Genomic DNA, 27,020 nt, shown 5'->3' with positions numbered 1-27,020 from the left:
AACACGTTACTATAATAAAAGTATGCACGTGTAATCAGGGAAATGTAGTTCTCACACCTCATACTATAACCTTAAAGTAAGTAAGTAAATAGTGCCACCTCATCGTGTAAATCTGGATTTTTATATTTTACTATTTAAAATGTTGCTATTTTTGTCTGTTTATTTATACTGTCAACTGAGAGCTGCTATACTGTTTGTTTGTTGACACAATGCCAATAAAGATTCTACTGTAATCAAATATTAATTTATTAAAAATAAATAAATAAAAACCAAGGCGCGCGCCCATATAAAGATGTGGACTACTCAATGCAGCGGCCGGGGGTTTAACTTAAAAGGTCCCATGACATGGTGCTCTTTGGATGCTTTTATATAGACCTTAGTGGTCCCCTAATACTGTATCGGAAGTCTCTTTTATATAGACCTTAGTGGTCCCCTAATACTGTATCGGAAGTCTCTTTTATATAGGCCTTAGTGGTCCCCTAATACTGTATCTGAAGTCTCTTTTATATAGACCTTAGTGGTCCCCTAATACTGTATCTGAAGTCTCTTTTATATAGGCCTTAGTGGTCCCCTAATACTGTATCTGAAGTCTCTTTTATATAGGCCTTAGTGGTCCCCTAATACTGTATCTGAAGTCTCTTTTATATAGGCCTTTGTGGTCCCCTAATAGTGTATCTGAAGTCTCTTTTATATAGACCTTAGTGGTCCCCTAATACTGTATCTGAAGTCTCTTTCCTGAATGTCAGCCTTGGTGTAGAACTACAGCCACTAGAGCCAGTCCCACAATGAGCTTTCCTTAGGATGAGCCATTTCTGTGTCTGTAGCTGTAATTTTACCGACATGGAAACTAAAGCAGACTGTCCCTTTAATATGACGGCTCAATGCTGCCCCCTATTGGCCGAAACCCACAGCTGAGCCTCTTCAGTTACCAGGGTTAAAAATAACTAAACATGGATACCTATTCCAGTTAAAAGATGTTTGTGTGTTTTTGGGAATATCAGGAAGGGCTAAGAATGAAGACTCTCTCCCGTCTCACCGAGTGGAAGACATTTTATGTATTTGGGAAGATCCCGTCTGAAGATGTGATAAATTTTTCAATGAAAGTAAAAAAAAAAAAAAAAAAAAAAAAGAAAATACACTGTTGAGTCAAGCAGCTTTCTGTCAGAGAAACCTAAGAGTTACATTTAAGGAGAGGAATAATGCACATCAGAAATGAAGTGTGTGTGTGTGTGTGTGTGTGTGTGTGTCTATGTCTGTGTTTGAGTATGTCTGTATGTGTGTGTGTGTCTGTGTGTCTGCGTGTGTGTGTGTCTGTGTGTCTGCGTATGTGTGTGTGTGTGTGTGTCGGTCTCTCTGTATGTGTGTATGTGTGTGTGTTTGTGTCTCTATGTGTGTGTGTGTGTGTCTGCCTGTGTGTGTGTGTGTGTGTGCCTGTGTGTGTGTGTGTGTGTGTGTGTCTGTGTGTGTGTGTGTGTGTGTGTGTGTGTGTGTGTGTCTGCCTGTGTGTGTGTGTGTGTGTGTCTGTGTGTGTGTGTCTGCCTGTGTGTGTCTGTGTGTGTGTGTGTGTGTGTGTGTGTGTGTGTGTCTGCCTGTATGTGTGTGTGTGTGTGTGTCTGCCTGTGTGTGTGTGTGTGTCTGTGTGTGTGTGTGTGTGTGTGTGTGTGTGTGTGTGTGTGTGTGTGTGTGTGTGTGTGTGTGTGTGTGTGTGTGTGTAGCAGCAGCTGCTGTTCTCTTAGAGACCATTCGAGGGTTAAGGTGAACCTATCGAGAGGTAACCGGCTGCTTTTTAAACGTCTCGTGATGCGTTGTCCCGTTCCACGCCTCCCTGCGTCACTGTCCGAGCAGCTTTTATCGTCCAAACTAAAACGAGATCCCGACGAGGTCCTGAACGCTACGGCTGCCCTGGAGGCGTTTCCTGTCGGAGATCGACCTCCGCGTGTCTCAGTTTCTTGCTCGCCTCTTCCTCCGCGGCGCCGTTCGTCTTCCCCTCGCGCTTCCTCTTGCAGACCAGGCCCGAGTCCTCCTCGCCGATGCGACCCTCGGGCGCTCCCAGGACGCGCAGACAGACAACGGCCGCCGCTTGTTCGGCAAATTTCTTCGACTTCTCCCTGGAAAAAAAAGAAAAGGAAAAAGGAAAAAAGATCATTTTAACAGGGCTGTCCTCGACTAAAGAAATTCTTAGGCCGGTTACACACATTGACATGAATATAATGGACCAATAGACCCCGTGTCTCTGGACGGAGACCAGTGAAGGATATTAGCCCTTGTGTGGTCCTTCAGGTCCTTGTGACCCGAAGGACCACACAAGGGTTAAAAGTCACTTTTCCGGGGATCTCTTGCCTTACTGAGCAGCCTCCAACTGACAGAGACAACGTAGATGTGACGTGAGCAACCTGTCTGAAAGTGTGAAGTCTTCTGGTAGCTGTGCCGAGAGAAATCTCAATCATTCCCAATCTCACAGAGACGGAGAGTGTAGGTATATGTAAGGAGATAACATAGACACAGGCTAATTACTGATCACTAACATGCTAGTTAACATTAGTAATTAAACCTAAACAGATAATGGAAGTCCAAACTGCCTGTGAGCTTCTCCTGTACTATACGGTAATTCCTCTACTGTGTGACAGTAAGTCTCGTGGTTATGACCCAATCGTTAGCCTATTTTTATAAAAGCGTCTGCTACGGAGCCATAACGTGAGCTATAAGGTAATGGAGCCTTTTATACATTGTTGTGTTTCTTTAAAAATAAACAACGAACAAATAGGAGTCTTTAAACGCTTCAGATGTAAAGTTATTCGCCGTCAAAGTGACGTCAGAATGAATGGGAGTCAATGGGATGGTAACAAGAGGTGATACCTTTGTAGCAATAAAATGGTGCCATCGGAGGTTCGCGTTCTGAAGCGAAGCTTACCCCCTTGGTTACACTCAGCTGCGTGGCGTGTCCGTTTATATTTCGGCCCCCATGGTAACAGGTTAGAGCGCACACACTGCCGGCGTGAGACGCGTGCAGCTAGAAATAGAACCGACGCCTATTTTTCACGCGAGACGCGAGCGTGTTGGAAGCGTTTCCATGCAAAATAGAACAGGAAAATATGTTTGTATGTCATTAAGACACAAATGCACATTTATAAATGACAGCTTGATGTTTGAAAGTCTAGGTTTTCACATCAATGTAGATATAAATGTAATACAACATTCGGAGAAAATATTTTCAAATACTGCACCTGTCACACAGAACGAAATATTCTGTAACATATTCTGCAGTCAATACTGCCGACGTTGTCTTGCTCTAATCAAAGATTAATCCGAAAACTTTGAGTGTTTAAACTAACATATTCAGTGATCTATTTAGTAGTGTATGTGCCCTAACTAAGTTCGTGTGTCATATAAAACACAATATAAAAATAAAATTGGATTGGATTGGACAATTCGTGTTGATAGAAGTACCGATGTTCGTGTAGAAACATTTTAATCACATCAAAATTTTCATGATACGGCGCTGATAACCTCCGTCATCTTGGTCGGACTTTTTTTTGTAACTCCCGCCTCCAAACACAAACACGCGGACCTGATTGGTTCTCGAGTGGTCCTCATTTGAATAAAGTTAAACTTTCGTCAACTTTATTTCGCTCCCCTCGGCGATTCGCTCTCATCTCGCTCAATCAGGGCGAATTTCGTCTCCATTCAACCTCAATGAGAGCAAAGCGAAATTTCGCTGTGTGGAAACCTACCGTTAGGCTCCAGCACGCGTCACATGACTGTACCACGCGTCACATGACTGTACCACGCGTCACATGACTGTACCACGCGTCACATGACTGTACCACGCGTCACTGTTTAAAACCCAGCAGGGGAGCCGGAGGTCATCCAGCAGCTGAGTGGCGAGCAGATGTTCACGTCTGACCAGCCACTCACAAAATCATCACTGTTTTTATGGCTGGTGAGTGAAGCAGATCTACCAAACATGTGCTTGTTTGTGTGTTTGTGTTTGTGTGTGCTTGTGCTCTTGTGCGTGCTTCTGCCTGTATGTGCTTGTGTGCATGTTTGTGTGTGTGTGTTTGTGCGTGCTTGTGCGTGTGTTCTTGTGCGTGTGTTCTTGTGCGTGTGTTCTTGTGCGTGCTTCTGCATGTATGGGCTTGTGCGTATGTGTGTGCATGTTTGTGTGTGTTTGTGCATGCGTGTGTATTTGTGTGTGCTTGTGCGTGAATGTGCGTGCTTGTGCGTGTGTTCTTGTGCGCGTGTTCTTGTGCATGCTTGTGCATGTGTGTGTGCATGTTTGTGTGTGTGTTTGTGCGTGCTTGTGTGTCCATTTGTGTTTGTTTGTGCGTGCGTGAATGTGAGTGTGTCCTTGTGCGTGCTCCTGTGCGTATGTCTGTGCATGTTTGTGTTTTTGTGCTTGCTTGTGCGTGTGTTCTTGTGCGTGCTTCTGCATGTATGTGCTTGTGCGTATGTGTGTGCATGTTTGTGTTTGTTAGTGCGTGCTTGTACGTGTGTGTGCGTGTGTATTTGTGTTTATGTGTGCTTGTGCGTGCGTGAATGTGCGTGCTTGTGCTCTTGTGCGTGCTTGTGTTGTGTGTTGTTGTGCGTGCTTGTGCCTATGCTTGTGCGTGTGTGTGTGTTTGTGCATGCTTGTGCGTGTGTATTGTGTTTTGTGTGTGCTTATGCGTATGTTTTATGCGTGCTTGTGCGGGTGGGTGCTTGCGCGTGCTTGTGTGCGTGCTTGTGTGCGTGCCTGTGCGTGAGTGCGTGTGTGCGTGTGTGCGCACATGTGCTTGTGCGTGTATGCGTGTGCGTGTGTGCGTGCGTGTACTGACCACAGTGTAGATCTGTATCTCTTCTCTGCTAGAGTCACGGTCGATTGAAAGGCTCGATCCTGAGGCGCTGCACCTGAAACCGACAACCCAAACTGTTCACAGCGACAAAACAAAGACACAACACAACTACACAACGTCAGACGACAAACATGTAACTGCTTCCCGATGATGCAGACGTAGAAGTTGAAAATACAGAAAACACTTTGGAGAAAGAACAACAGCGGATGAAAAAGTAAGAGCAGGGATTTATCAGCTAGGAGCGATGACGAGGTGGGACTGTACCTGAGAGGTCTGTAGGCGACCGAACCGATGAGACTGACGGACACTGACAGCGTTTTCCAAACGTCTCCGTTTGTGCCCGTCCACACCACAACCTAACCCCGGAGCTTTCTAAACCAAAAGGGGGGCAGCGGCAGTGTTGGGAAAGTTCACTTTCTACATGAACTGGTTCAAAGTTCAGTTCACAAATTTTAAAATCAACTAAGTTCAGCTCACTAGTTCATACTTCAAAATGTTGAACCGAGTTCACAGTTCCAAAAATGAACTAAGTTCGTAGTTATTTTATTCCACATGTTGGTGCTTCAGTTCAACGAGCCGTTTCAGGTCTGCTGTGGATGGGACTGAAGTGCAGATTTTCTTTTTGAAAGCTGGCGGGCAAAGTTTGCCCAGAAATGTCAGATTTTTCCATCCTCAGCGACCTCGTCGTAAAACTGGTTTAAATGATCATATGAACGGCGCGTTCTTTTTGTCTTGTAATCGCGACCAGTAGCTCGAGTGTGACGTCACATCCGTGTCGAAAAACGAATAACCTGCGGGGTTGTTAGGGTTCTTTTTGTCACACGATACTACGAGTCGGAGACAAAGATGGATTTTTGTAACATTTAGGATTCTATTGACATATTACACAAATATATTTCACAGTTTGATACATGAAAATTACGTTTTGATTAACGTTAACGTTAGGCCACTGCTCTGCTTTCTGCTCCAGACTCGGCTTAAAGCCATTGTTGTCATATAGCAACCGAGCGTCTCTAGCCAATTTCAGCTGCACAAGCTCCAAAATAACTAATCAGGTGGTATTTAACTCCTAATAAGACTGTAGAGACATGTCTATAGGTAGCAGTATACAGCACTATGTTTAACTCCTAATAAGACTGTAGAGACATGTCTATAGGTAGCAGTATACAGCACTATGTTTAACTCCTAATAAGACTGTAGAGACATGTCTATAGGTAGCAGTATACAGCACTATGTGTACCACTTCTTCATTTGGTTACAACAAAGACAAAAGTGCTTAAAATTGTAGAAAATCACAATGTTTACTACGTGTGATGCAGGACGTAATCATCTTTGAAAGTGAACGCGGGGTCCTCTGAGTTCAGACGACTTGACGAGTCGTATATATACGACCTCGGGAGGGCGCTTTTTTCAACTTCTGGTTCGTAACTCCGGAAAACAACTCGTAAATCGACTTCGGTGGACAAAAAGAACGCACCAGAAGCCTCCACGCTGCTTTGTGTTTTGATGACCCATGCGGCGGTGAGACACTGGCGGCTGGTGTTGCCAGATTGGGTGTTTTTTCCGCTACATGTTATGACCTGTTTACGGTGTGTGTTTTAGCCGTGGTTTTTGGCCTGGAAGGCTCTTTAGAAATCTGGCACCCTATTTGAAGAAGTTAAACTGAGAGAGACACCAGAATGAAGGAGTTCACGGTAACGTTCATCAGGCAGTGTCGGCACGCGTTCAGTTCACGGTCGCCCCAAAATATGAACGTTTTGTATAGCACCTTTCACAGATAAAAATCGCAAAGTGCTTGAGAATCAAAATGTAATAAAATACGATATATACGAAATTAAAATACAAGAACATTTAAATACAAATAGAAAACATGAACAAACAACCATTAAAAACGCCCTCGACTAACTAAAAGCCTGCTTGAATAGCAGAGTCTTCAGCTGCTTTTTAAAAGATTGGACAGAATTCGCACAACGTATAGAGGGAGGCAAGTCATTCCACAGCCTAGGAGCCACTGCTTGGGAAGATTGATCCCCTCCAGTTTTAAAATGAGCGCGGGGAACCACTAATAGCCTCAGACCTAATGACCTCAGACTACAGGTGGGGGTATGTAGCTGTATCAAGTCAGAGATGTAGGGAGGAACGTAACAGTGCAGGGCTCTAAAACTAAGGACCAGGAGGTTAAATTGAATTCTATACTGGACTGGTAACCAGTGAAACTCGGTGCATGACGATAAGGATGCAATATTTAGTGGAGCACTGCACTGCGTCCCGTCCGTTGGCTGCGTGGCTGAGTTGTGTTGGATTTAGAGCCTGAAACGCTGTAATGATCATCATTTCATTGGTCAGTTACCGTGCCACGTGCGCATGTTGCCGCACGTCAGCGCACGGGTCCACTACGTGACAAACCCTATGTAGCGTACCACATGGGTGCATATTTCGACAGAGTGACAGTGTAAGTGAAGAAATAGATAGAGACAAAACGGAACAAATCAGAGAAGAGAAAGAAAAGTTGTGTCCTGTTCTCTTTATATATTTTATACTGTCCTGTTCTGTAGACATGGTCCTTATTTATATATTTTATAACTGTCCAACCAGTAGAACATGTCCTGTTCTGTAGACATGGTCCTTATTTATATATTTCATACTGTCCAACCAGTAGAACATGTCCTGTTCTGTAGACATGGTCCTTATTTATATATTTCATACTGTCCAACCAGTAGAACATGTCCTGTTCTGTAGACATGGTCCTTATTTATATATTTCATACTGTCCAACCAGTAGAACATGTCCTGTTCTGTAGACATGGTCCTTATTTATATATTTCATACTGTCCAACCAGTAGAACATGTCCTGTTCTGTAGACATGGTCCTTATTTATATATTTCATACTGTCCAACCAGTAGAACATGTCCTGTTCTGTAGACATGGTCCTTATTTATATATTTCATACTGTCCAACCAGTAGAACATGTCCTGTTCTGTAGACATGGTCCTTATTTATATATTTTATACTGTCCAACCAGTAGAATATGTCCTCTTCTGTAGACATGGTCCTTATTTATATATTCATGTTGGACCAGTCCAATATTGCATGTCAGTTGAAATCAACCTTGTGTTGTAAGAAAACTTGTGTTGTATTTGTTATGAATCCATTTTGATGCGTTTTCCCGTAACTTTTGTAATTTTACATAAGTTTAAAAATATCTAACTTAATATCGATATTGCAATACCACATTTTGTTAATATCGTGCAACCCTACCAGTGAAGTGAAGCTAAAACGGGTGTGATGTGTGCGCATTTGTTAATGTGGGTTAAAAGCCTTCATCCAGAAATTAAAAAGGTTGAGATTCGAGTAACTGGGCGTTGCTCACCATCTCGTACTGCGGCTGCTCCAGCTTCTCCTTGCGGCTCCACTCCAGCAAGAACATCTTGGGAGTGATGTGAGGTGGATACTCCCTCCTGAAACCACACACACAAATCACACCATCAAATGAAAAAATATCCCGTTTAGTAAAAGATAGTGCTGTCAAACGATTAAAATATTTAATCGCGATTAATCGCATTAACAGCATAGTTAACTCGCAATTAATCGCACATTTTTATCTATTCTAAATGTCCCTTGATTTCTTTTTGTCCCATTATTTTTTCTCATTTTAATGCTCTTATCAACATGGAAAAGTGGATTGGCTTGCTTTGTGCTTTTTTCGCTTGGCTTGACGATCAGCTGTGTGCTCGGCCATCAGCTGTGTGCTCGCCATCAGCTGTGTGCTCGGTCATCAGCTGTGTGCTCGGTCATCAGCTGTGTGTGCTCGCCATCAGCTGTGTGCTCGGCCATCAGCTGTGTGCTCGGCCATCAGCTGTGTGCTCGGCCATCAGCTGTGTGCTCGGCCATCAGCTGTGTGCTCGGTCATCAGCTGTGTGCTCGGCCATCAGCTGTGTGCTCGGCCATCAAGTGGTATTTCAGACTGGACATGCTGCGATTATAGCTCAGTTCACAACAACCAAACACACACAGATTACTTTGGTTTTGTCAATGGAACCATTTGGCAACTTTTTAAAAGTAAACTTTCCATTCAGAATCTTATCGGCGTCCATTTCAGCGTCTCGCGCTCGTCTCGCCATCCACTCAAAACGTAACGTTAGCCTACTAGCTACTCTTTGTCCGGCTCGAAAGCCCAAACCAGTGTGTGCAGCGTGCCTGTTGTTGTGTGTCCGGTCTAGCTAGATCCGGTGTGGTGTTGTAGTTTTTCTAACATTACTAGTTGTTGCAACAGCATGGGAGAAAAACTACAAAGTTTGCTAGGCCCAAAAAGAAGATTAATCTCGTGATGAAAAAAAATTGATGCCGTTAAAATGGGTTTGCGTTAACGTCGTTAATAACTCGTTTAACTGAACGCACTAGTAAAAGACAATGAATAAAGTTCAAATGATCACTGGGTGACGTAGCTTTCAGGTTAGAGGGGCGATTAGCTTCGGCTGTACTTTCAGATGAATTCAGCAGTACGATAACGTAGATGATTATCTAAACTGGAAATCTATCTAAATAGCTACATTTATACATGAGGCCATTTCCAATGGCTTTATCTGCATTTTACCACCTGCTAACAAATGTTTGTGTGTGTACCATAATATGCTAAATATTACATGCAAACTTTAGCGTACTAACTGATCTGCAACGTCCTTATAGAGATAAATAAAGTTGCTCTGAATTGAATTAATATTCTAAATGTTGGATGCTAAGTCTACAAACAGATCACACTGAAAAACCCACATGTAGTTTAACAGACCTCACATTAACCCTTGTGTTGTCTCCCGTTCGACCGTACATTTTTTTGGACCCTTTTTCACAAGTTTTTAAGTCACTTTTTCTGCGTTTTATTGGACATTTTGTCACCTATTTCAACATTCTTTCATAAAAACATTTTTTATATGCTACAAAATTGAATAAAATGTCTAAATTCAATCAAAGTACTGTACTTTTACTTGTGAAGAGCGTTGTATGGAACCATCCACGTTATTTTCTTTTGGGACAATTTGATTGAAAGAAACCCAAATTTCTGAGATACAGTAGGAACTTTTTGAAAACAAGTCTAATGTGACCCGAGGACAACAACAACAACAGACAGGAGAGTTAAATATGTATTAAGATGTTGTTTTTTTTGCGTGATGAGAACAATAGCTGACCGCTCGAACTTGACAGCCATGGTGGCGACGTCTCCGTCCATCACGAGTCGGTCCGGCTGGCTGCCGCTCTGCAAGGCGTCTCGCCGGGCCTGCAGCCGCTCCTGGGTCCGCCGGTAGAACTCCTGCAGGCCGTACGCCTCGCTGCAACACAACAACAACAACAACACGGAGCCACATTACAATTACACGTGTAATGGCAAAATTACATTTAAGCATGATTCTGTATATTTTTGTGCGACATACACAAATGTATGATAACATTTTTTGTTTTTGTTAAGTTTGATATACAGTACAGGCCAAAAGTTTGGACACACCTTCTCATTCAATGCGTTTCCTTTTTATTTTCATGACTATTTACATCGTAGATTCTCACTGAATGCATCAAAACTATGAATGAACACATATGGAATTATGTACTTAACAAAAAAGTGTGAAATAACTGAAAACATGTCTTATATTTTAGATTCTTCAAAGTAGCGGTAGGTGGTAGTAGAGGTGTTACATTTTTCTTATTTCTCTCACAATGCTGAAAGGGAGTTCATCTCATTCCCACATGTAGATTCTGATTCTAGCTAAGTGAGGATCACAAAGTCTGGAACGTAATGTCAACACTGTTTGTCTGAACCGATAAAAGTACAAGGTCACATTAAACTATCTTTATGTGCAGATTCAGTTTCTCCCATGCCAGATGAGATGTAACCGGGCGGGGGGTGAAAGTTGTACAGGGGGGAGGAGGCAAAATGGCTCCAAGATGTCTCCTGTGTTTTTTTAGATTGTCTTCATGTGTTATCAGACTGCCTGTGAGAAATGCAGAGTCATGATAAGCCAATTGCGTGTGTGCTGTCACTCTGAAGATGAATTTAAGCTCAGTGTTCCTGTTAACTCATTGAAGAGACTTTTCCACACTGGGCTGTCATGCCTTTTGTGAAATTGTAGTACTCCTAGGGCTGGGCGATATATCGACATAAAAAAAATGAGATATGGAATTAGACCATATCGCATATATCGATATATTTCAAATTTGATCTTTGCTCCAAGCAAGCTGCTGACTCCTTTTGGATTGGCCTCTTTTATTTTATAGGCTTTTTATTGAAGATTTTTATTTATTTAAATGTGCACCTTATGGAGCTTTGATTTCAAAAAAGGTTCTCCTGTTGTTATACAGTATTTATGTTTACATTTTATTGTTATTTGAACAGCTGAGCATTTAATCATGAACCAGGTGAAAAAAACTGTTTTATTATTTATTCATTTGATTTTGCAACTGTTCACTGAAATAGCCGGTTTCTATGAAACTACTTGTGACATGTCATATTTGGCTTTGACTGAACGTTTGCTCTCACTTTGCGGAAGAAAATATCAGGATATATATCTTATATTCAGCCAAAATATATCAGGATATGACTTGTGGTCCATATCGCCCAGCCCTAAGTACTCCTATATTCTTGCAAGTTTATTATAAAATACAAAAACCTAACATGTTTTAGTTTGCAGTTGTCTTTATTTAGTTTCACTCTTTAAACTTTCTAAATCAAGCCCTGCTGCAGAAACTTCCACAACACACGTCAGACGCCCCGGCTGCCCGCCCCGGCCCCTACCTGAGCTCCGCGTTGGTCTGGGCCGCCTGCACCTGCTTCCCCAGAGGAGACTCCACCTTGTCCCGGAGCATCTGACACAGGCAGTACTTTGTGTTGAAGGCGTGGTTGGTGTACCGGATCGCCTGGGGAACACAAGACAACCAGTCTCAGAGTCGGCCTGTAACAAGTACTGATTTGTTCAAAAACTAAGTGTTAAAGTGCCCATATTCTGCTCATTTTCAGGTTCATAATTGTATTTATAGGTTATATCAGAATAGGTTTACATGGTTTAAAAAAAAAAAAAAAAAAACAACAACATATATTTGTTGTACTGCCCATTGCTGCAGCTCCTCTTTTCACCCTGTGTGTTGAGCTCTCTGTTTTAAGCTACAGAGTGATACATCTCACTTCTGTTACATCTTTGTTGGGAGTCGCACATGCTCAGTAGCTAGGTAAGGACTACTAGCCAGTCAGAAGCAGAGTATGAGGCCCTGACAGTACCTAGGTAAGGACTACTAGCCAATCAGAAGCAGAGTATGAGGGCGTGTCCTGACAGTACCTAGGTAAGGACTACTAGCCAATCAGAAGCAGAGTATGAGGCCCTGACAGTACCTAGGTAAGGACTTCTAGCCAATCAGAAGCAGAGTATGAGGTCCTGACAGTACCTAGGTAAGGACTACTAGCCAATCAGAAGCAGAGTATGAGGGCGTGTCCTGACAGTACCTAGGTAAGGACTACTAGCCAATCAGAAGCAGAGTATGAGGGTGTGTCCTGACAGTACCTAGGTAAGGACTACTAGCCAATCAGAAGCAGAGTATGAGGGCGTGCCACTGACAGTACCTAGGTAAGGACTACTAGCCAATCAGAAGCAGAGTATGAGGGCGTGCCACTGACAGTACCTAGGTAAGGACTACTAGCCAATCAGAAGCAGAGTATGAGGGCGTGCCACTGACGGACCATTTCTATTGCGTTTGAGCTGTGTTGGATTCTGTTGAGTTTAGGTCTATTCTGACGCAGAAAAACTCACATATTTGAGGTAGTCCTCCATGACCCTCTCCAGGGGAAACGGGCCCTGGTCGCTGAACACCGATGCGTTCCACATGGCGGCGCGAGCCAGCATGACCGACGAGGCGCCTGTCGCCCTCCTGAACTCCTCGATGTCACCGTTGGTCTTCACCAGATCCAGAGAGCCACCGCTGAAGGAGAGACGCCAGACGCATTAAAGGACTCATCATTAGGGTTGGGCATTGTTTGGATTTTAACGATTCTGATTCCAATCCCGATTCTTCCTTTCGATTCCGGTTCTCATCGATTATCGGTTCCGGTTCTTATCGATTATCGATTCCGATTCTTTGAGTGGTGGAGTTGAAACGGGTCACATGCTTATTTCACAAATAAGAGGAAAGTTTTATTTTGATTCAAAGGTGGGTTGCAGTTTGACGGAGGCTTTTTCCAACGTAAAATGAAGCCAGACTAGAGCACCGCTTACTGTGCTCCAAGGCTGCGACACAACAAGCACCTGGTCGCTACGGAAACCCAAACTTGCGCATGTTAAATTGGAAAGTGATGATCGGATTTGAAACAAAATCCTCCAAACGATTACAAAACGATTCCAATAAAGAAACGATTCCGATGGAATCACAAACAGCTCCTTCGGACTTTCTGTCCGTCTTCGGTTTAGATAACGTTGTTGAATGTCAAAATAACTGTAGAGGCCGAAGTACAATTCATAGTAATGTGAATAAGAATTAATTAGGGCTGTCCTCGACTAAAGATATTCTTAGTCGACTAACACTTATAGGATTTTGTCGACTAATGGATTAGTTGATTTAATCGACAGAGCTGTGAGCTTTGAGAGGTGGTTAAGACTAGAAAAGCACAATATAAATGTAGTTAATTAACCATCTGTAAAACTGAGTTTCTCCACAATTAATCCTGCAAAAGCACCACTTTAAATCTTGTGTTTACCATAAATGTGCTCAGAAGTTTCCTGAAATAAGTAATTAAGCATGAATAAGCATAAAAAATGACTAATCGACTAAAGAAATCTTAGTCGACTAAGACCAAAACTACCTCTTAGTCGACTAATCGACTAAGAGGTGGCAGCCCTAGAATTAATGTTAAAAAAGTAAGTAATGGTTAAAATGTTAAATAATACATTAAAGATTAAAAGCATACTAGAATTCATGTTCTAGTATGTAGTTTACATGTAGTTTGTACGTCCACAGACGTCGCTTGCTCAGTGGGTACTTACACAGATATTTTAGGTATACATCATTATGTTAATTACAATACACAGCATTGTTTTAATGATATTTCTAGGGTGGGGATAACCCTTAGATGGGGATTACTCTGGTATTTATGCCCTTGAAGGTCCTGTTACAACAGACAGGACGTGGAGGTGTGGAGGCTTACTTGGCGATGACGGGGATGGAGACGGCCCGAGCGACGGCCTGAATGTAGTCGCAGTGGAGCGGGTGGCGTGGGCGCTCGTCCTTCAACCTGAAACAACGCATACATCGGAGGAGAAAACACAGAAGAACCACGTGAATGAAGCAGGCAGCACTCGGACCAATCAGGAACAAGCTGCGCCTCACCTTTGACAAAACAAAAATCGGGAATTCTCCAATTTATCCTTTTAGTTTCTTCAGTCATTTGTCGAGGTTTGTATTTTTATCCGATATTTGTGTTTACGTTTCTTTTCTTAAAACATACTGTTGATTGTTTAAAGGTCCCATGACATGGTGCTCTTTGGATGCTTTTATATAGACCTTAGTGGTCCCCTAATACTGTATCTGAAGTCTCTGTTATATAGACCTTAGTGGTCCCCTAATACTGTATCTGAAGTCTCTGTTATATAGACCTTAGTGGTCCCCTAATACTGTATCTGAAGTCTCTTTTATATAGACCTTAGTGGTCCCCTAATACTGTATCTGAAGTCTCTTTTATATAGACCTTAGTGGTCCCCTAATACTGTATCTGAAGTCTCTTTTATATAGACCTTAGTGGTCCCCTAATACTGTATCTGAAGTCTCTTTTATATAGACCTTAGTGGTCCCCTAATACTGTATCTGAAGTCTCTTTTATATACGACCTTAGTGGTCCCCTAATACTGTATCTGAAGTCTCTTTTATATAGACCTTAGTGGTCCTCTAATACTGTATCTGAAGTCTCTTTTATATAGACCTTAGTGGTCCCCTAATACTGTATCTGAAGTCTCTTTTATATAGACCTTAGTGGTCCCCTAATACTGTATCTGAAGTCTCTTTTATATAGACCTTAGTGGTCCCCTAATACTGTATCTGAAGTCTCTTTTATATAGACCTTAGTGGTCCTCTAATACTGTATCTGAAGTCTCTTTTATATAGACCTTAGTGGTCCCCTAATACTGTATCTGAAGTCTCTTTTATATAGACCTTAGTGGTCCCCTAATACTGTATCTGAAGTCTCTTTTATATAGACCTTAGTGGTCCCCTAATACTGTATCTGAAGTCTCTTTTATATAGACCTTAGTGGTCCCCTAATACTGTATCTGAAGGTAGAGGGTAAGGGTGTGGCCTTGACCAACTGTTGATTGTTTAAGATGGATACAAATCTGCAGATATTTTCTTTCAACTAACATAAAAAGACTTTTATTTATTTATTTTTAACATTTCATTGTTTTCATTATTGTCATGTTTACCTGCCGTGAACAGCGACGGCAGCGACACCCGTCTTCTCAATCCTCCGGACCAGACTGAGCGTCTCCTCCAACTGGAACCAGTGAAGGACACAAAACCAGTTAAAGTGGTCATATTATTAAAAATATATCACTTTTTTCTGGGATTTTGGGGTGTTATTTTGTGTCTCTGGTGCTTCCACACACATACAAACTTTGAAAAACAACCATCCATGTTGTTCTGAGTGAGATCTGGTTTCTGAATGTGTCCTGCCTTCAGTCTCCTGGTGAGCTGGTCACAATCTGCACGGCTTTCTACAGCACTAGCCAAAACGAGCTGGCTAACCGCAACCGTTAGCATGCTAGCTCGTTCCTCGTTCGCAAAGCACTGCTACAACACACACTAGTTTACCCTAATCTACCAAAAGAACTACTTCCATGTGCTCCCTGGTTTAGAAGAAGTCTCCCAGCTCATCCTGCCTTGGAACTGACTGAAGTTGGAGAAACAGCCTTTCTTTTACTGTCTATGGAGCTAGCTGACATGATCTACATCTGAGCTACTGAGGATGTGCGAGTGCAATCAAAGATAGTACAGAAGAAAAGTTGTCTCACCCTGTAGCTAAAACACAGACCTGAACCCAGGGTGAAAAGAGGAGCTGCAGCAATGTGCAGTACAACAAAAATATGGTGTTTTAAAAAAATTTAAATTAAAATACAATTATGAACCTGAAAATGAGCATGATATGGGAGCTTTAAAGGATATCTACGCTGCAAGATTTTACGGTTTCAAAAAGTTTGCATTCGGCTGGATTACAGACAGATGTCTTCAGGACTTCTCTGTATGTCTGAATGCTCTTTGATGCTTTCAGATTGTAGAAACGTCCTCTTTACAAATAGATGTTCTTTAGTTTTGTACATGGAGAACAACACGCTGTACACTGGTTCAACCAGACTGACGACAGAAAGAGCAGAAAGAGACAAAGATCCCCTCTGAGCAACAGATGAATAAGAAGAGAATAAATCAGCAGTCACACATCTGCAACTCCTACAATCCGGCACACAGCACACCCCACAAACTTCAGTCTGAACTGGGTTTTTTGTGTATGAATTCTGGAGTTACTGCCAAACAAGCATTTTGTGAGGTGACAGTGGACCTTGACCTTTAACCTCCAAGATCCAACCAGTTCACCCTCCAGTCCAAGAGGACGTTTGTGCCAAATTTTAAGAAATTCCCACCACGGGGTTCTGAGATATTCCACCACAGCTGTCTCGGACGGGGAGCCATGAAAAAATTATATTATATTATATTATATTATATATATATATATATATATATATATATATATATATATATATATATATATATATATATAAGTATATTATAAGTTATTCACATCTTACCGAAGGCAGGATTCGGATTTTACACGTGACCGGTATGGAAACTCCTGTAACGAGCTTCTTGAGGATCTACGGAGAAAAAAAAAGAAGTTACCCTTCTGTCTTTTTGTCTGCATATAACCAAAGGTATTTAAAAGGAACACGCCGACTTTTTTGGGACTTCAGCTTATTCCTTGTATCCCCCAGAGTTAGATAAGTCCATACATACCCTTCTCATCTCTGTGTTTGTGTCCTAACTCTGTCTGATGCCCCCACCGCTAGCCTAGCTTAGCACAGATCCTGGAGGTTACCGGCTCCATCTAGCCTAGCTTAGCACAGATCCTGGAGGTAACCGGCTCCATCTAGCCTAGCTTAGCACAGATCCTGGAGGTAACCGGCTCCATCTAGCCTAGCTTAGCACAGATCCTGGAGGTAACTGGCTCCATCTAGCCTAGCTTAGCACAGATCCTGGAGGTAACTGGCTCCATCTAGCCTAGCTTAGCACAGATCCTGGAGGTAACCGGCTCCATCTAGCCTAGCTTAGCACAGATCCTGGAGGTAACCGGCTCCATCTAGCCTAGCTAAGCACAGATCCTGGAGGTAACCGGCTCCATCTAGCCTAGCTTAGCACAGATCCTGGAGGTAACCGGCTCCATCTAGCCTAGCTTAGCACAGATCCTGGAGGTAACCGGCTCCATCTAGCCTAGCTTAGCACAGATCCTGGAGGTAACCGGCTCCATCTAGCCTAGCTTAGCACAGATCCTGGAGGTAACCGGCTCCATCTAGCCTACTGCTCCCAATAAGTGACAAAATAACGCCAACATTTAAAGACATGCGTGAGATTAAAAAAGGCAAGACGTGCGATTAGAGCTTGATTTACAGTACAGGCCATTCAATGCGTTTCATTTTTATTTTCATGACTATTTACATTGTAGATTCTCACTCAAGGCATCAAAACTATGAATGAACACATATGGAATTATGTACTTAACAAAAAAGTGTGAAATAACTGAAAACATGTCTTATATTTTAGATTCCTCATAGTAGCCACCCTTTGCTTATTTTTTTTTATTAATAAGGGAAAAAATGCCACTAATTAACCCTGACAAGGCACACCTGTGAAGGTAAAACCATTTCAGGTGACTACCTCATGAAGCTCATTGAGAGAACACCAAGGGTTTGCAGAGTTATCAAAAAAAGCAAAAGGGTGGCTACTTTGAAGAATCTAAAATATAAAGACATGTTTTCAGTTATTTCACACTTTTTTGTTAAGTACATAATTCCATATGTGTTCATTCATAGTTTTGATGCCTTCAGTGAGAATCTACAATGTAAATAGTCATGAAAATAAAAAGGAAACACATTGAATGAGAAGGTGTGTCCAAACATTTGGCCTGTACTGTATACCTCTGTGTAAAATCTACGCCGTGGCTACGTACGTAAGGCAAGGGGAAGGCAAATTTATTTGTATTGTGCATTTCATACACGGCAGCAACGCAAATGCACTTCACACAAAAAAAATGATTAAGAAGTGAAAAATATACGTTAAAACATACAGTTCGTCAGACACTCTGGACTCTGGCTGAAGTACTCACCGCCTCGATCTTGTCGGGATCTGACAGAAGAGCAGCTCCCATCCCGCCCTGCAAGAGGTCAGCAGGAGGGAGGGGGGGTCAAAGGTCAGAGCAGTAGCATTTTTTTTTTTTTTTTTTAAAACATGAAACTCACCTTGGTGGAGTATTCCTTTGGACAGCCCATATTCACATCGACAGCAGCCACATCCTTCTCCCTAAAAAAAGGACGAGCAGATTAAATCCTCTTTCATGTAACAGACAAAATGGATCATTCCCTTCTTCTGGTTAGTCGATGTCCTTTAAAAAAGGGTACCATGTTTCAAAAAGTGAGATTTTCATGTCTTTTTTGTATTATTATTATAAAGCAGGTTGAGGTGCTGTATAAATACTGTTAACGTATCAAAACACTCAATCCACAGAGAAATACACACAGCCCGTATTCAGAAACCGTCAGGACTTCTGTACGGTTGTGATGTCAAAACTAGGGCTGGGCCATTAATTAAATATTAAAATCGTGATTTTGACTCTGATGTAATTGAGAAAAACAATCATTTTGCAAGTAAATTCTTTATTACACGCACGCACGTGTACACACACACACACACAGTAGACACGTGCGCATGTACACGTTTGTTTTACTATCTTTGTGGGGACTCATCATTGACATAATGCATTCGCTAGCCCCTTAACCATACCACTAAATGCCTAACCTTAACCCTACCTTAACCATCACAACTAAATGCCTAACCTTAACCCTACCTTAACCATCACAACTAAATGCCTAACCTTAACCCTACCTTAACCATCACAACTAAATGCCTAACCTTAACCCTTGCCCTCCCCTTAACCATAACATAATTCTAACCCTAATCCTAAAACCCAAGTCTTAACCCTCAAACAGCCCTTTAACCTTGTGGGGTCCAGCATTTTGGTCCCCACAAGGCTGTGCAGACCCCATAAGTATACTGTATTCTCCGATTTATGGACCCCACGAATATAGTAAAACAGGCAACCACACACACGGCTTACATTTCTTACATCTTTGACGTTTTCTCGGGCCATTAAGACAGTGACAGAGCACCAGTATTCTAGATACAGTAGTATATATATATATATATATATATATATATATATATATATATATATATATATATATATATATTATATTAACCGTCCCGTTGGTAAACACCTCCCTCTAGTGGAGGAAACCCTAATTGCCAGGGTTGTATAGCACTGCAACTTTCCCAATTTGACTCTAAATTGCCCTTTCAATCAACTGAAAAGGTCTGTCTCTATATTCAGAACACACAGCAGAAAACAAGTTATTTGCTACGTAAAGTTATAGTGGAGTTGTTTTACAACTGCACGGGGATGGAGCAACAGCTGGTACTATGTTGTGTTTTAAGATTTAACTGAATCAACCCTCCTGTTGTCTTTGGGTCAAATCTGACCCGTTTCTATGTCAGAAATCCGGGTTTCTTTCAACCAAACAGTCAAAAAATAAAAAATAAACGTGGATGGTTCCCTACAATGCTCTTCCCAAGTAAAAAAAATGATCAGCTACTTTCATTGAATTTGGGTGTTTTATTATACTTATAGCATGAAAAAAACTTTGAAAAAAGTGACAAAAATGGCAGAAAAAGCTTAAAAAACGTGGGCGAAAAAACAAATACATTAGAAAAAGTGAAAAGCTTCAAAAACATCGGGACAAAAGTCAAAAACACATTTCTTTTAAAAAAAAAAAAGTGACAAAAATGTCAGAAAAAAAAGTTTCAAAAACGTAAAAAAAATAAATAAATGTCCTGTTAAAAAAGCGCAGAAAAGGAGAGAAAAACATCGGAAAAAAGCGACATAAAAAAATTGAGGGAAGAAAAGCTTCGAAAACGTCGGGAAAATGTAACTAAATAATGTCGAAAAAAGTGACAAAACATTACATTTTAAAGATTATTTTTTGGGGCTTTTTCCCCTTTATTTAGACAGTGGATGGACAATCCATGACGCAGCAAAGGGCCGCAGATCGGACTCTAACCCGCGCCGCTGCAGGACTCAGCCTACATGGGGCGAACGCTCTCACTGGGTGAGCTAAACGTTAAATTTTGACCCAGAAAAACAAAGTTGAGGGGTCGACTGGAAAACAACACAAGGGTTAGGGTTCAGAGGTGGAGCCGAGAACTCACACAAGCCGGGCCACGGTCAGCGCTCGGTCCGGGTCTGCAGTTCCCTAAGAAGAAGAAGAAGAAGAAGAAGAAGAAGAAGAAGAAGAAAAAGTCAGTGGCCCAATCCCAAAGTGAGCCCTGAGGACTAAGGACTAAAGACTCACACACTTAATTGATCTCAGGTGCTAAGTGAGTGATTGTGTGAGGCCACATGGGCTCAGATAGGTATAGACCTTTTTCACAGCAGACATGTTGTAGTAGGAAAAGCACAGGTGTGTTCAAAACCATTACTGATGGCTGCATTCCACTTAGGAGAGACCCTGGTATTAAACCATTAATGATGGCTGCATTCCACTTAGGAGAGGTCCTGGTATTAAACCATTACTGATGGCTGCATTCCACTTAGGAGAGGTCCTGGTATTAAACCATTACTGATGGCTGCATTCCACTTAGGAGAGGTCCTGGTATTGTTCATGCTGACTCACTGAAATATCTTACTGGGACACTTGATGGAACTGAGCCATCGTTAAGGTTATCAATCTCAGCCGTGCTTTTCCTACTATGACAAGTCAACATGTCTGCTGTGGAAAAGGTCCATAAATGGGATTGGGACAGCAATTCACGAGATCACACTTTATCTTGGCGACGTTTAACAACAAAGATTTTTCATTTTAAGTTTGTTTCTTTCCACACGGCCAAGGCTCAGGAGACGGCTGCCCGATTCCACGTTATTTCAACCTCTGGTTTTACCTTTTGTAATTTCCGGATTTCCCTACAGTCTCCACGGTAAACGTCGCAACGCTTTGAACTGTCGGTAATTCCCTTTTGGTGAAGTCTGCATCGACGCAGACTAAGTGTGTACTCTAACCCTCACGTCCTTTGAAATTCGACATCGGGACAACCCTAAAGCCCTTACGAATTTCGCGAGAACGTTGCACCAAAGTCCTGCTACTTGGCTAAGGCTTCGACCGACATCAGCCTAACATTGTTCCTGAAAATCTTTTTATATTGCTTTGGGGACAATGACATGGCTGGATAGTAGGCCTGCACGATAAATCGTTATAAAATCGCGATCTCGATTCACGATTTAATTTTTAAATGACTTTGATCTAAAAAAAAAAAAATAATAATAATTAAATATTAAATATAATATTACATTTTTGGGGGGGAATATTTTCGGACTTTATTTTGGTGGGAAATCTCTCACACAGTTCAGGTCTTCACCCTCAGCCAATGACAAAGCGCCTTTTAGTCACGCGTTTCACCGTCGAGCCACCGCGGAAGTTCGGAAATAAACCAAATGGATATTGATGAAAACCTGATGAAAACCCAGGTATTAGTGACGAGAATCCGCTCAGTCTAATTCCGACTGACTCACGGAAAGGGCTCAGTACGTGTGTACTCAAACCCTCACGCCCCTTTGAAATTCGCCATCGGGACGACCCTAAAGCCCTTTCGAATTTCGCGAGAACGTGCACAGAAGTCTGTGAGTCTGCGAGTCCGGACTTTGGGATTGGGCCAGTGACTCTGACCGAGACTTTACTGCACACCGACTGTAAATAGTTTGTTTTTCCGTCTCACCATCTGGAAGATGACTCGGTCCTTCTCCCTCTCGCAGGTCCTGAACATCACGCGCTCATCCGGAGCGACAAAATCCACCGTCTCCAGCACCTCTGGCAAACACACACACAGTGAAAAAACAATAATCTTTCAGGTTTCATGTCTTTATTTCATCATAATATGCTCAACTACAGAGCAGCCGTCATTGGTCTCAGGCTCCCTCCAACAATGCTGCTATAATATGTAAGAAAAACACCAAAACAGGTAAAAAATAAGACATAAGACATTTATTTCATACTGTCCAACCAGTAGAACATGTCCTGTTCTGTAGACATGGTCCTTATTTATATATTTTATACTGTCCAACCAGTAGAACATGTCCTCTTCTGTAGACATGGTCCTTATTTATATATTTTATACTGTCCAACCAGTAGAACATGTCCTGTTCTCTAGACATGGTCCTTATTTATATATTTTATACTGTCCAACCAGTAGAACATGTCCTGTTCTGTAGACATGGTCCTTATTTATATATTCATGTTGGACCAGTCCAATATGACTAAAAAATAAACCTTGTGTTGTAAGAAAAAACTTTGTTATGAATCTATTTTGATGCGTTTTCCTGTAACTTTGGTAATTTTACATACATTTAAAAAATATCAAAATTAAATTTAATATTGCAATATCAATCAATACTAGTGAAACAGTATTTCAGTTTAGTCCCAACTTGTACATATTTAAAATATTAGTTTGTGTATTCTATCCTATTATTATTTCATGTATATTCTGTATGTGTGCTGTGTGTCTGATATTTTGTTGCTGCATTTTTTGGGATCTATCTATCTATCTATCTATCTATCTATCTATCACATTTTGTCAATATCGTGCAACCCTACCCAGAACCTCCCTAGATTATTGGAGATCTCCCCCCCCCACCCCCAATGTTTAACCCAAAGTTAGGCCCCTTGGTGTTTTAAACTAACAGACTCTCACCGTTCACAACTCTGTGACACTGGGCCATCTTGATGTCAATCAACTCCTGAAACAGACAGCACACAGTTAACACACTTTAACACTGATATCAGAAGCCTCTAACAATTACAACAACATCGTCTAATTGTCCGTTCTTTTTGTAACCACGATAAATCGTTAGCATTAGCTAACCCTTGTGTTGTCTTCCTGTCTAAATGATCACCCAATTCTTCTGTGGTACATCTTTTCAGCCAACTTCCTTTCAATCAGTTTACACTTATCTTTGGAATTCATGGTCAAGCTCCCGACTCCAGCAGGGTCTGTGTGTGTGTGTGTGTGTGTGTGTGTGTGTGTGTGTGTGTGTGTGTGTGTGTGTGTGTGTGTGTGTGTGTGTGAGAGTGAGTGAATGAGTGAGAAAGTGTATGTGCGTGAGTGCGTGTGTCTGCGAGTATGAGAGTGTGATTGTATGTGAGTGAGTGAGTGAGAAAGTGTGTGCGCGTGAGTGTGTGTGAGTGTGTCAGTGAGTGAGTGAGATAGAAAGTGTGCGTGTGTCTGTGAGTGTGTGAGAAAGTGTGTGTGCGCGAGTGCGTGTGTCTGCGAGTGTGAGAGTGTGAGTGTGTGTGGGTGTGTCTGTGAGTGAGTGAGTGAGTGAGAGAGAAAGTGTGCGTGCGCGAGTGTGTGTGTCTGCGAGTGTGTGTATGTGTGTGCGAGTGTGAGAGAGTGAGTGAGATAGAAAGTGTGCGTGTGAGTGTGTCTGTGAGTGTGTGAGAAAGTGTGTGTGTCTGTGAGTGTGTGAGAAAGTGTGTGTGTCTGTGAGTGTGTGAGAAAGTGTGTGTGCGTGAGTGCGTGTGTCTGCGAGTGTGAGAGTGTGATTGTGTGTGTGAGTGAGTGAGTGAGAAAGTGTGCGTGTGCGAGTGTGTGTGTCTGCGAGTGTGTGTGTGAGTGAGTGAGAAATTGTGTGTGTCTGTGAGTGAGTGAGTGAGAAAGTGTGCGAGTGTGTGTGTCTGCGAGTGTGTGTGTGTGAGTGAGTGAGTGCGTGTGTGTGTGTGTGTATGTGTGTGAGTGAGTGTAGGTGTGTGAGAGAGAGTGTGTGCGCGCGAGTGTGTGTGAGCGAGCGCGAGTGCGCGCGTGCGTGTCTGTGTGTGAGTGAGTGCGAGTGTGCGTGCGAGTGCGAGTGTGTATTTTGTGTGTGTGTGTGTGTGTGTGTGATGATGATGATGAGGATGAGGATAATCACAGCCTGTTTCGTGTATGGAACAATCCTCGTTATTTTTGGACAATTGGGTTGAAAGAAAGTCCTACTTTTGATGCAGAAACTTTGAAAACGGATCAAGTGTGACCCAAGGACAACATGAGGGTTAAGGCGTATGACTGGTAATTGTTGATTTTGTTTAGATATGTCAAATTATAATTACATATATTAGGGCTGCCACCTCTTAGTCGATTAGTCGACTAATCGGTCGTTTTGGTCTTAGTCGACTAAGATTTCTTTAGTCGATAAGTCATTCTTTATGCTTATTCATGCTTAATTACTTATTTCCAGGAAACTTCTGAGCACATTTATGGTAAACACAAGATTTAAAGTGGGTTTTGCAGGATTAATTGTGGAGAAACTCAGTTTTACAGATGGTTAATTAACTACATTTATATTGTGCTTTTCTAGTCTTAACCACCTCTCAAAGCCCACAGCTCTGTCAGTTAAATCAACTAATCGATTAGTCGACTAAATCCTATAAGTGTTAGTCGACTAAGAATTTCTTTAGTCGAGGACAGCCCTAATATAAAGTGATTATTGGTCAAACTATATATTTTGTTATCTCAAGGGTTAGTCGTTGGCACTCGACCCGATACACGTTCACAGCAACAAACATGATGACAGAGAAAAATAAAGAGGCGTTGTTATTTTGTAGGCTGTATATTTGTGTTACTACATTATCTGGGTCACATGACACTGATAGGACCAAAAGATGTATCCTGGGATTCATTCAAAACTTTGATTTGTTTTAGATAAATCATAAATAAATACACTTTTTTTAATTTATTTTTATTTGACTTAACCCTTGTGTCGTCTTCCCGTAGACTGTGAACTTGTTGTCCTTTTTTGGCTCCTTATCCAACATTTTTGTCACTTTTTTCGACGCTTATTTAAATACATGGTCAATAAACATAATTTAAATATAATAATATATATTTTAATACCTATTACCTTTTTAAACTTAAATTGTGGATTACTTTTTGACTTATATTTAAGATCAGAGGATGTTGAGTGGATCACAGTTTATTTCAAATGCTATAAAATGTTTAAAAAAAATTAAAATAAAAAAAAAAAAAAAAAACGCCACAATTCAATGAAAGTAATCATTAATTTTACCTGCCTGGCTTCCATACAACCACACATTCATGTTATTTTGGGGCAATTTTGGTTCAAAGAAACTCATAATTCTTAATTTTAACACAAAGGTTAAAAGAGACATTAATTTCTGAGACAATTAACTTGTACAGCAAATTTTGGAATTGTTACAGCTCTTATTTAAAACACTGACATTAGATGTGTTTGTCTTAGAAAAGCCTCCACACTCACCTCACAGTAAACCACATCAGCTCCGTAGTCCAGAGCCAGCAGCCTCATGGGCAGAGTCCCGACCCGGACCATCGGAGCCAGGGCGGTGATGTTACTGAAGCTCAGCCTGCCTGCTGCCATAATGACGGCTCAGTCGTCCTGTTAACAACACCGAGGAGACAACAGTCACTCAGACACGTACCTGGACATAACTGGGTCTGGGTTGTAAATTATCCACAGTTGTTGGTCCACTTAGCCGCGATAAACTTAAGTTTCCTCGCAGCGGACACCACGCGAAACTCCGGTCAAAAATCTGTTGATTTGACGGGGTTTTTGGTTCTCGCAAAAGAACAGACGACCATAAAAGACCTTAAAGTTAAAACATGAAATTGTGCAATTTAATCTTTTATCCGGCAAAAAATTAACACATAATCTCACACACATAGCACATTATATTAACTTTTAGTACCCTACGTTAACGTTAATCGCACGGGTCGGCGAATTAATCTAGCTTTCTCCAGCGGTAAGAGCAACACAAATAAACTAAGATTTTATTGGAATTGTATTGCAATTGCTGAATCAAAAGTATGCCGAAATAACAACAGAGCCATACCGACTTGTAAAATGATTACATGTATGCTCTGTCAGGTCTGTCCGCTAACCGACAAGCAAGCAAACTTTAAACTGCTCCTTTTTTGAATCAAGTGTGGTGTATCGGGGCTATGCTATTGCTAACCTTCTAGCTGCTCCATCAACACAAACTTAGCTAAAATAGACATTAATACAGTAGCGACGCTTATGTCTTTATAAATGGTTATCTGTATTCTGTATAACTTCGCATTAAATAAACTCACCGGCATTTATGTTGTCAAATACTGACGACAGCAGCTGTAACGTGGGGGAGAAAATGAAGCGTGCTGTTCGCACTTCCTGTTCGGACCTACACGTCATCGTGACGTAATAGATCACTAAAATGTAGATGGGCACACACTAACATTACTTACATTATTAAAATACATTTAAAAAATATAATAAATCAAAGTAATTGAAAATAAATTAAAAATAATTTAATATATATAAACCAATTTCAATTATTAAAACGTAAATAGAAATATATATAAAAAACAATTAAAATTATTTAAAAAAATAAATCGCAATCAGAGTTTATTAAAATAAAACAGTGATTTTAAAATAAATGTAAATTATTAACATAAAAGGAAAAAAACCACAAAAATGTTTTACATGAGAAATAACTTTATATCTTTGTGTATATATATATATATATATATATATATATATATATATATATATATATATATATATATGTATGTATGTATGTATATATATATATATATATATATACACACATATATATATACATATATATTATTATTATTATAATATTTTCCAGTAAACTGATTAATGGACAGCTTGTTTCAGCTGTAGGCCTACTTAGATAAACTATTGGGGAGTTTAATCTACAACACAACATCAGATTTTCATATGTTTTGTCTGTAAAAATCCTAATTTGTAAAGGAACTAAAGCTGTCAGTAAAAAAAAAAAGTAAGTA

General features: G+C 41.1%; 1 protein-coding gene across 1 annotated transcript; it reads right to left on the bottom strand.

Annotated features, from left to right (window-relative positions):
• Positions 1-1,661: 1,661 nt before the first annotated feature.
• dus2 (dihydrouridine synthase 2) lies at positions 1,662-26,389 on the bottom strand. Its single transcript, XM_028585855.1, has 17 exons — positions 26,304-26,389; positions 25,471-25,608; positions 22,911-22,956; positions 21,939-22,030; positions 20,379-20,422; positions 18,356-18,416; positions 18,223-18,270; positions 16,652-16,717; positions 15,275-15,345; positions 14,008-14,094; positions 12,620-12,788; positions 11,614-11,735; positions 10,016-10,156; positions 8,203-8,290; positions 5,082-5,096; positions 4,815-4,873; positions 1,662-2,108 (listed from the first exon to the last, which is right to left on the bottom strand). The coding sequence occupies exons 2-17, from the start codon at positions 25,588-25,590 to the stop codon at positions 1,892-1,894; spliced, it is 1,446 nt and encodes a 481-aa protein (XP_028441656.1). The 5' UTR covers positions 25,591-25,608; positions 26,304-26,389; the 3' UTR covers positions 1,662-1,891.
• Positions 26,390-27,020: the final 631 nt, after the last annotated feature.

This window comes from Perca flavescens, chromosome 8 (assembly GCF_004354835.1).
Source record: "Perca flavescens isolate YP-PL-M2 chromosome 8, PFLA_1.0, whole genome shotgun sequence".
Lineage (NCBI taxonomy): Eukaryota > Metazoa > Chordata > Actinopteri > Perciformes > Percidae > Perca > Perca flavescens.
This window is presented reverse-complemented; position numbering and strand designations above follow the sequence as displayed.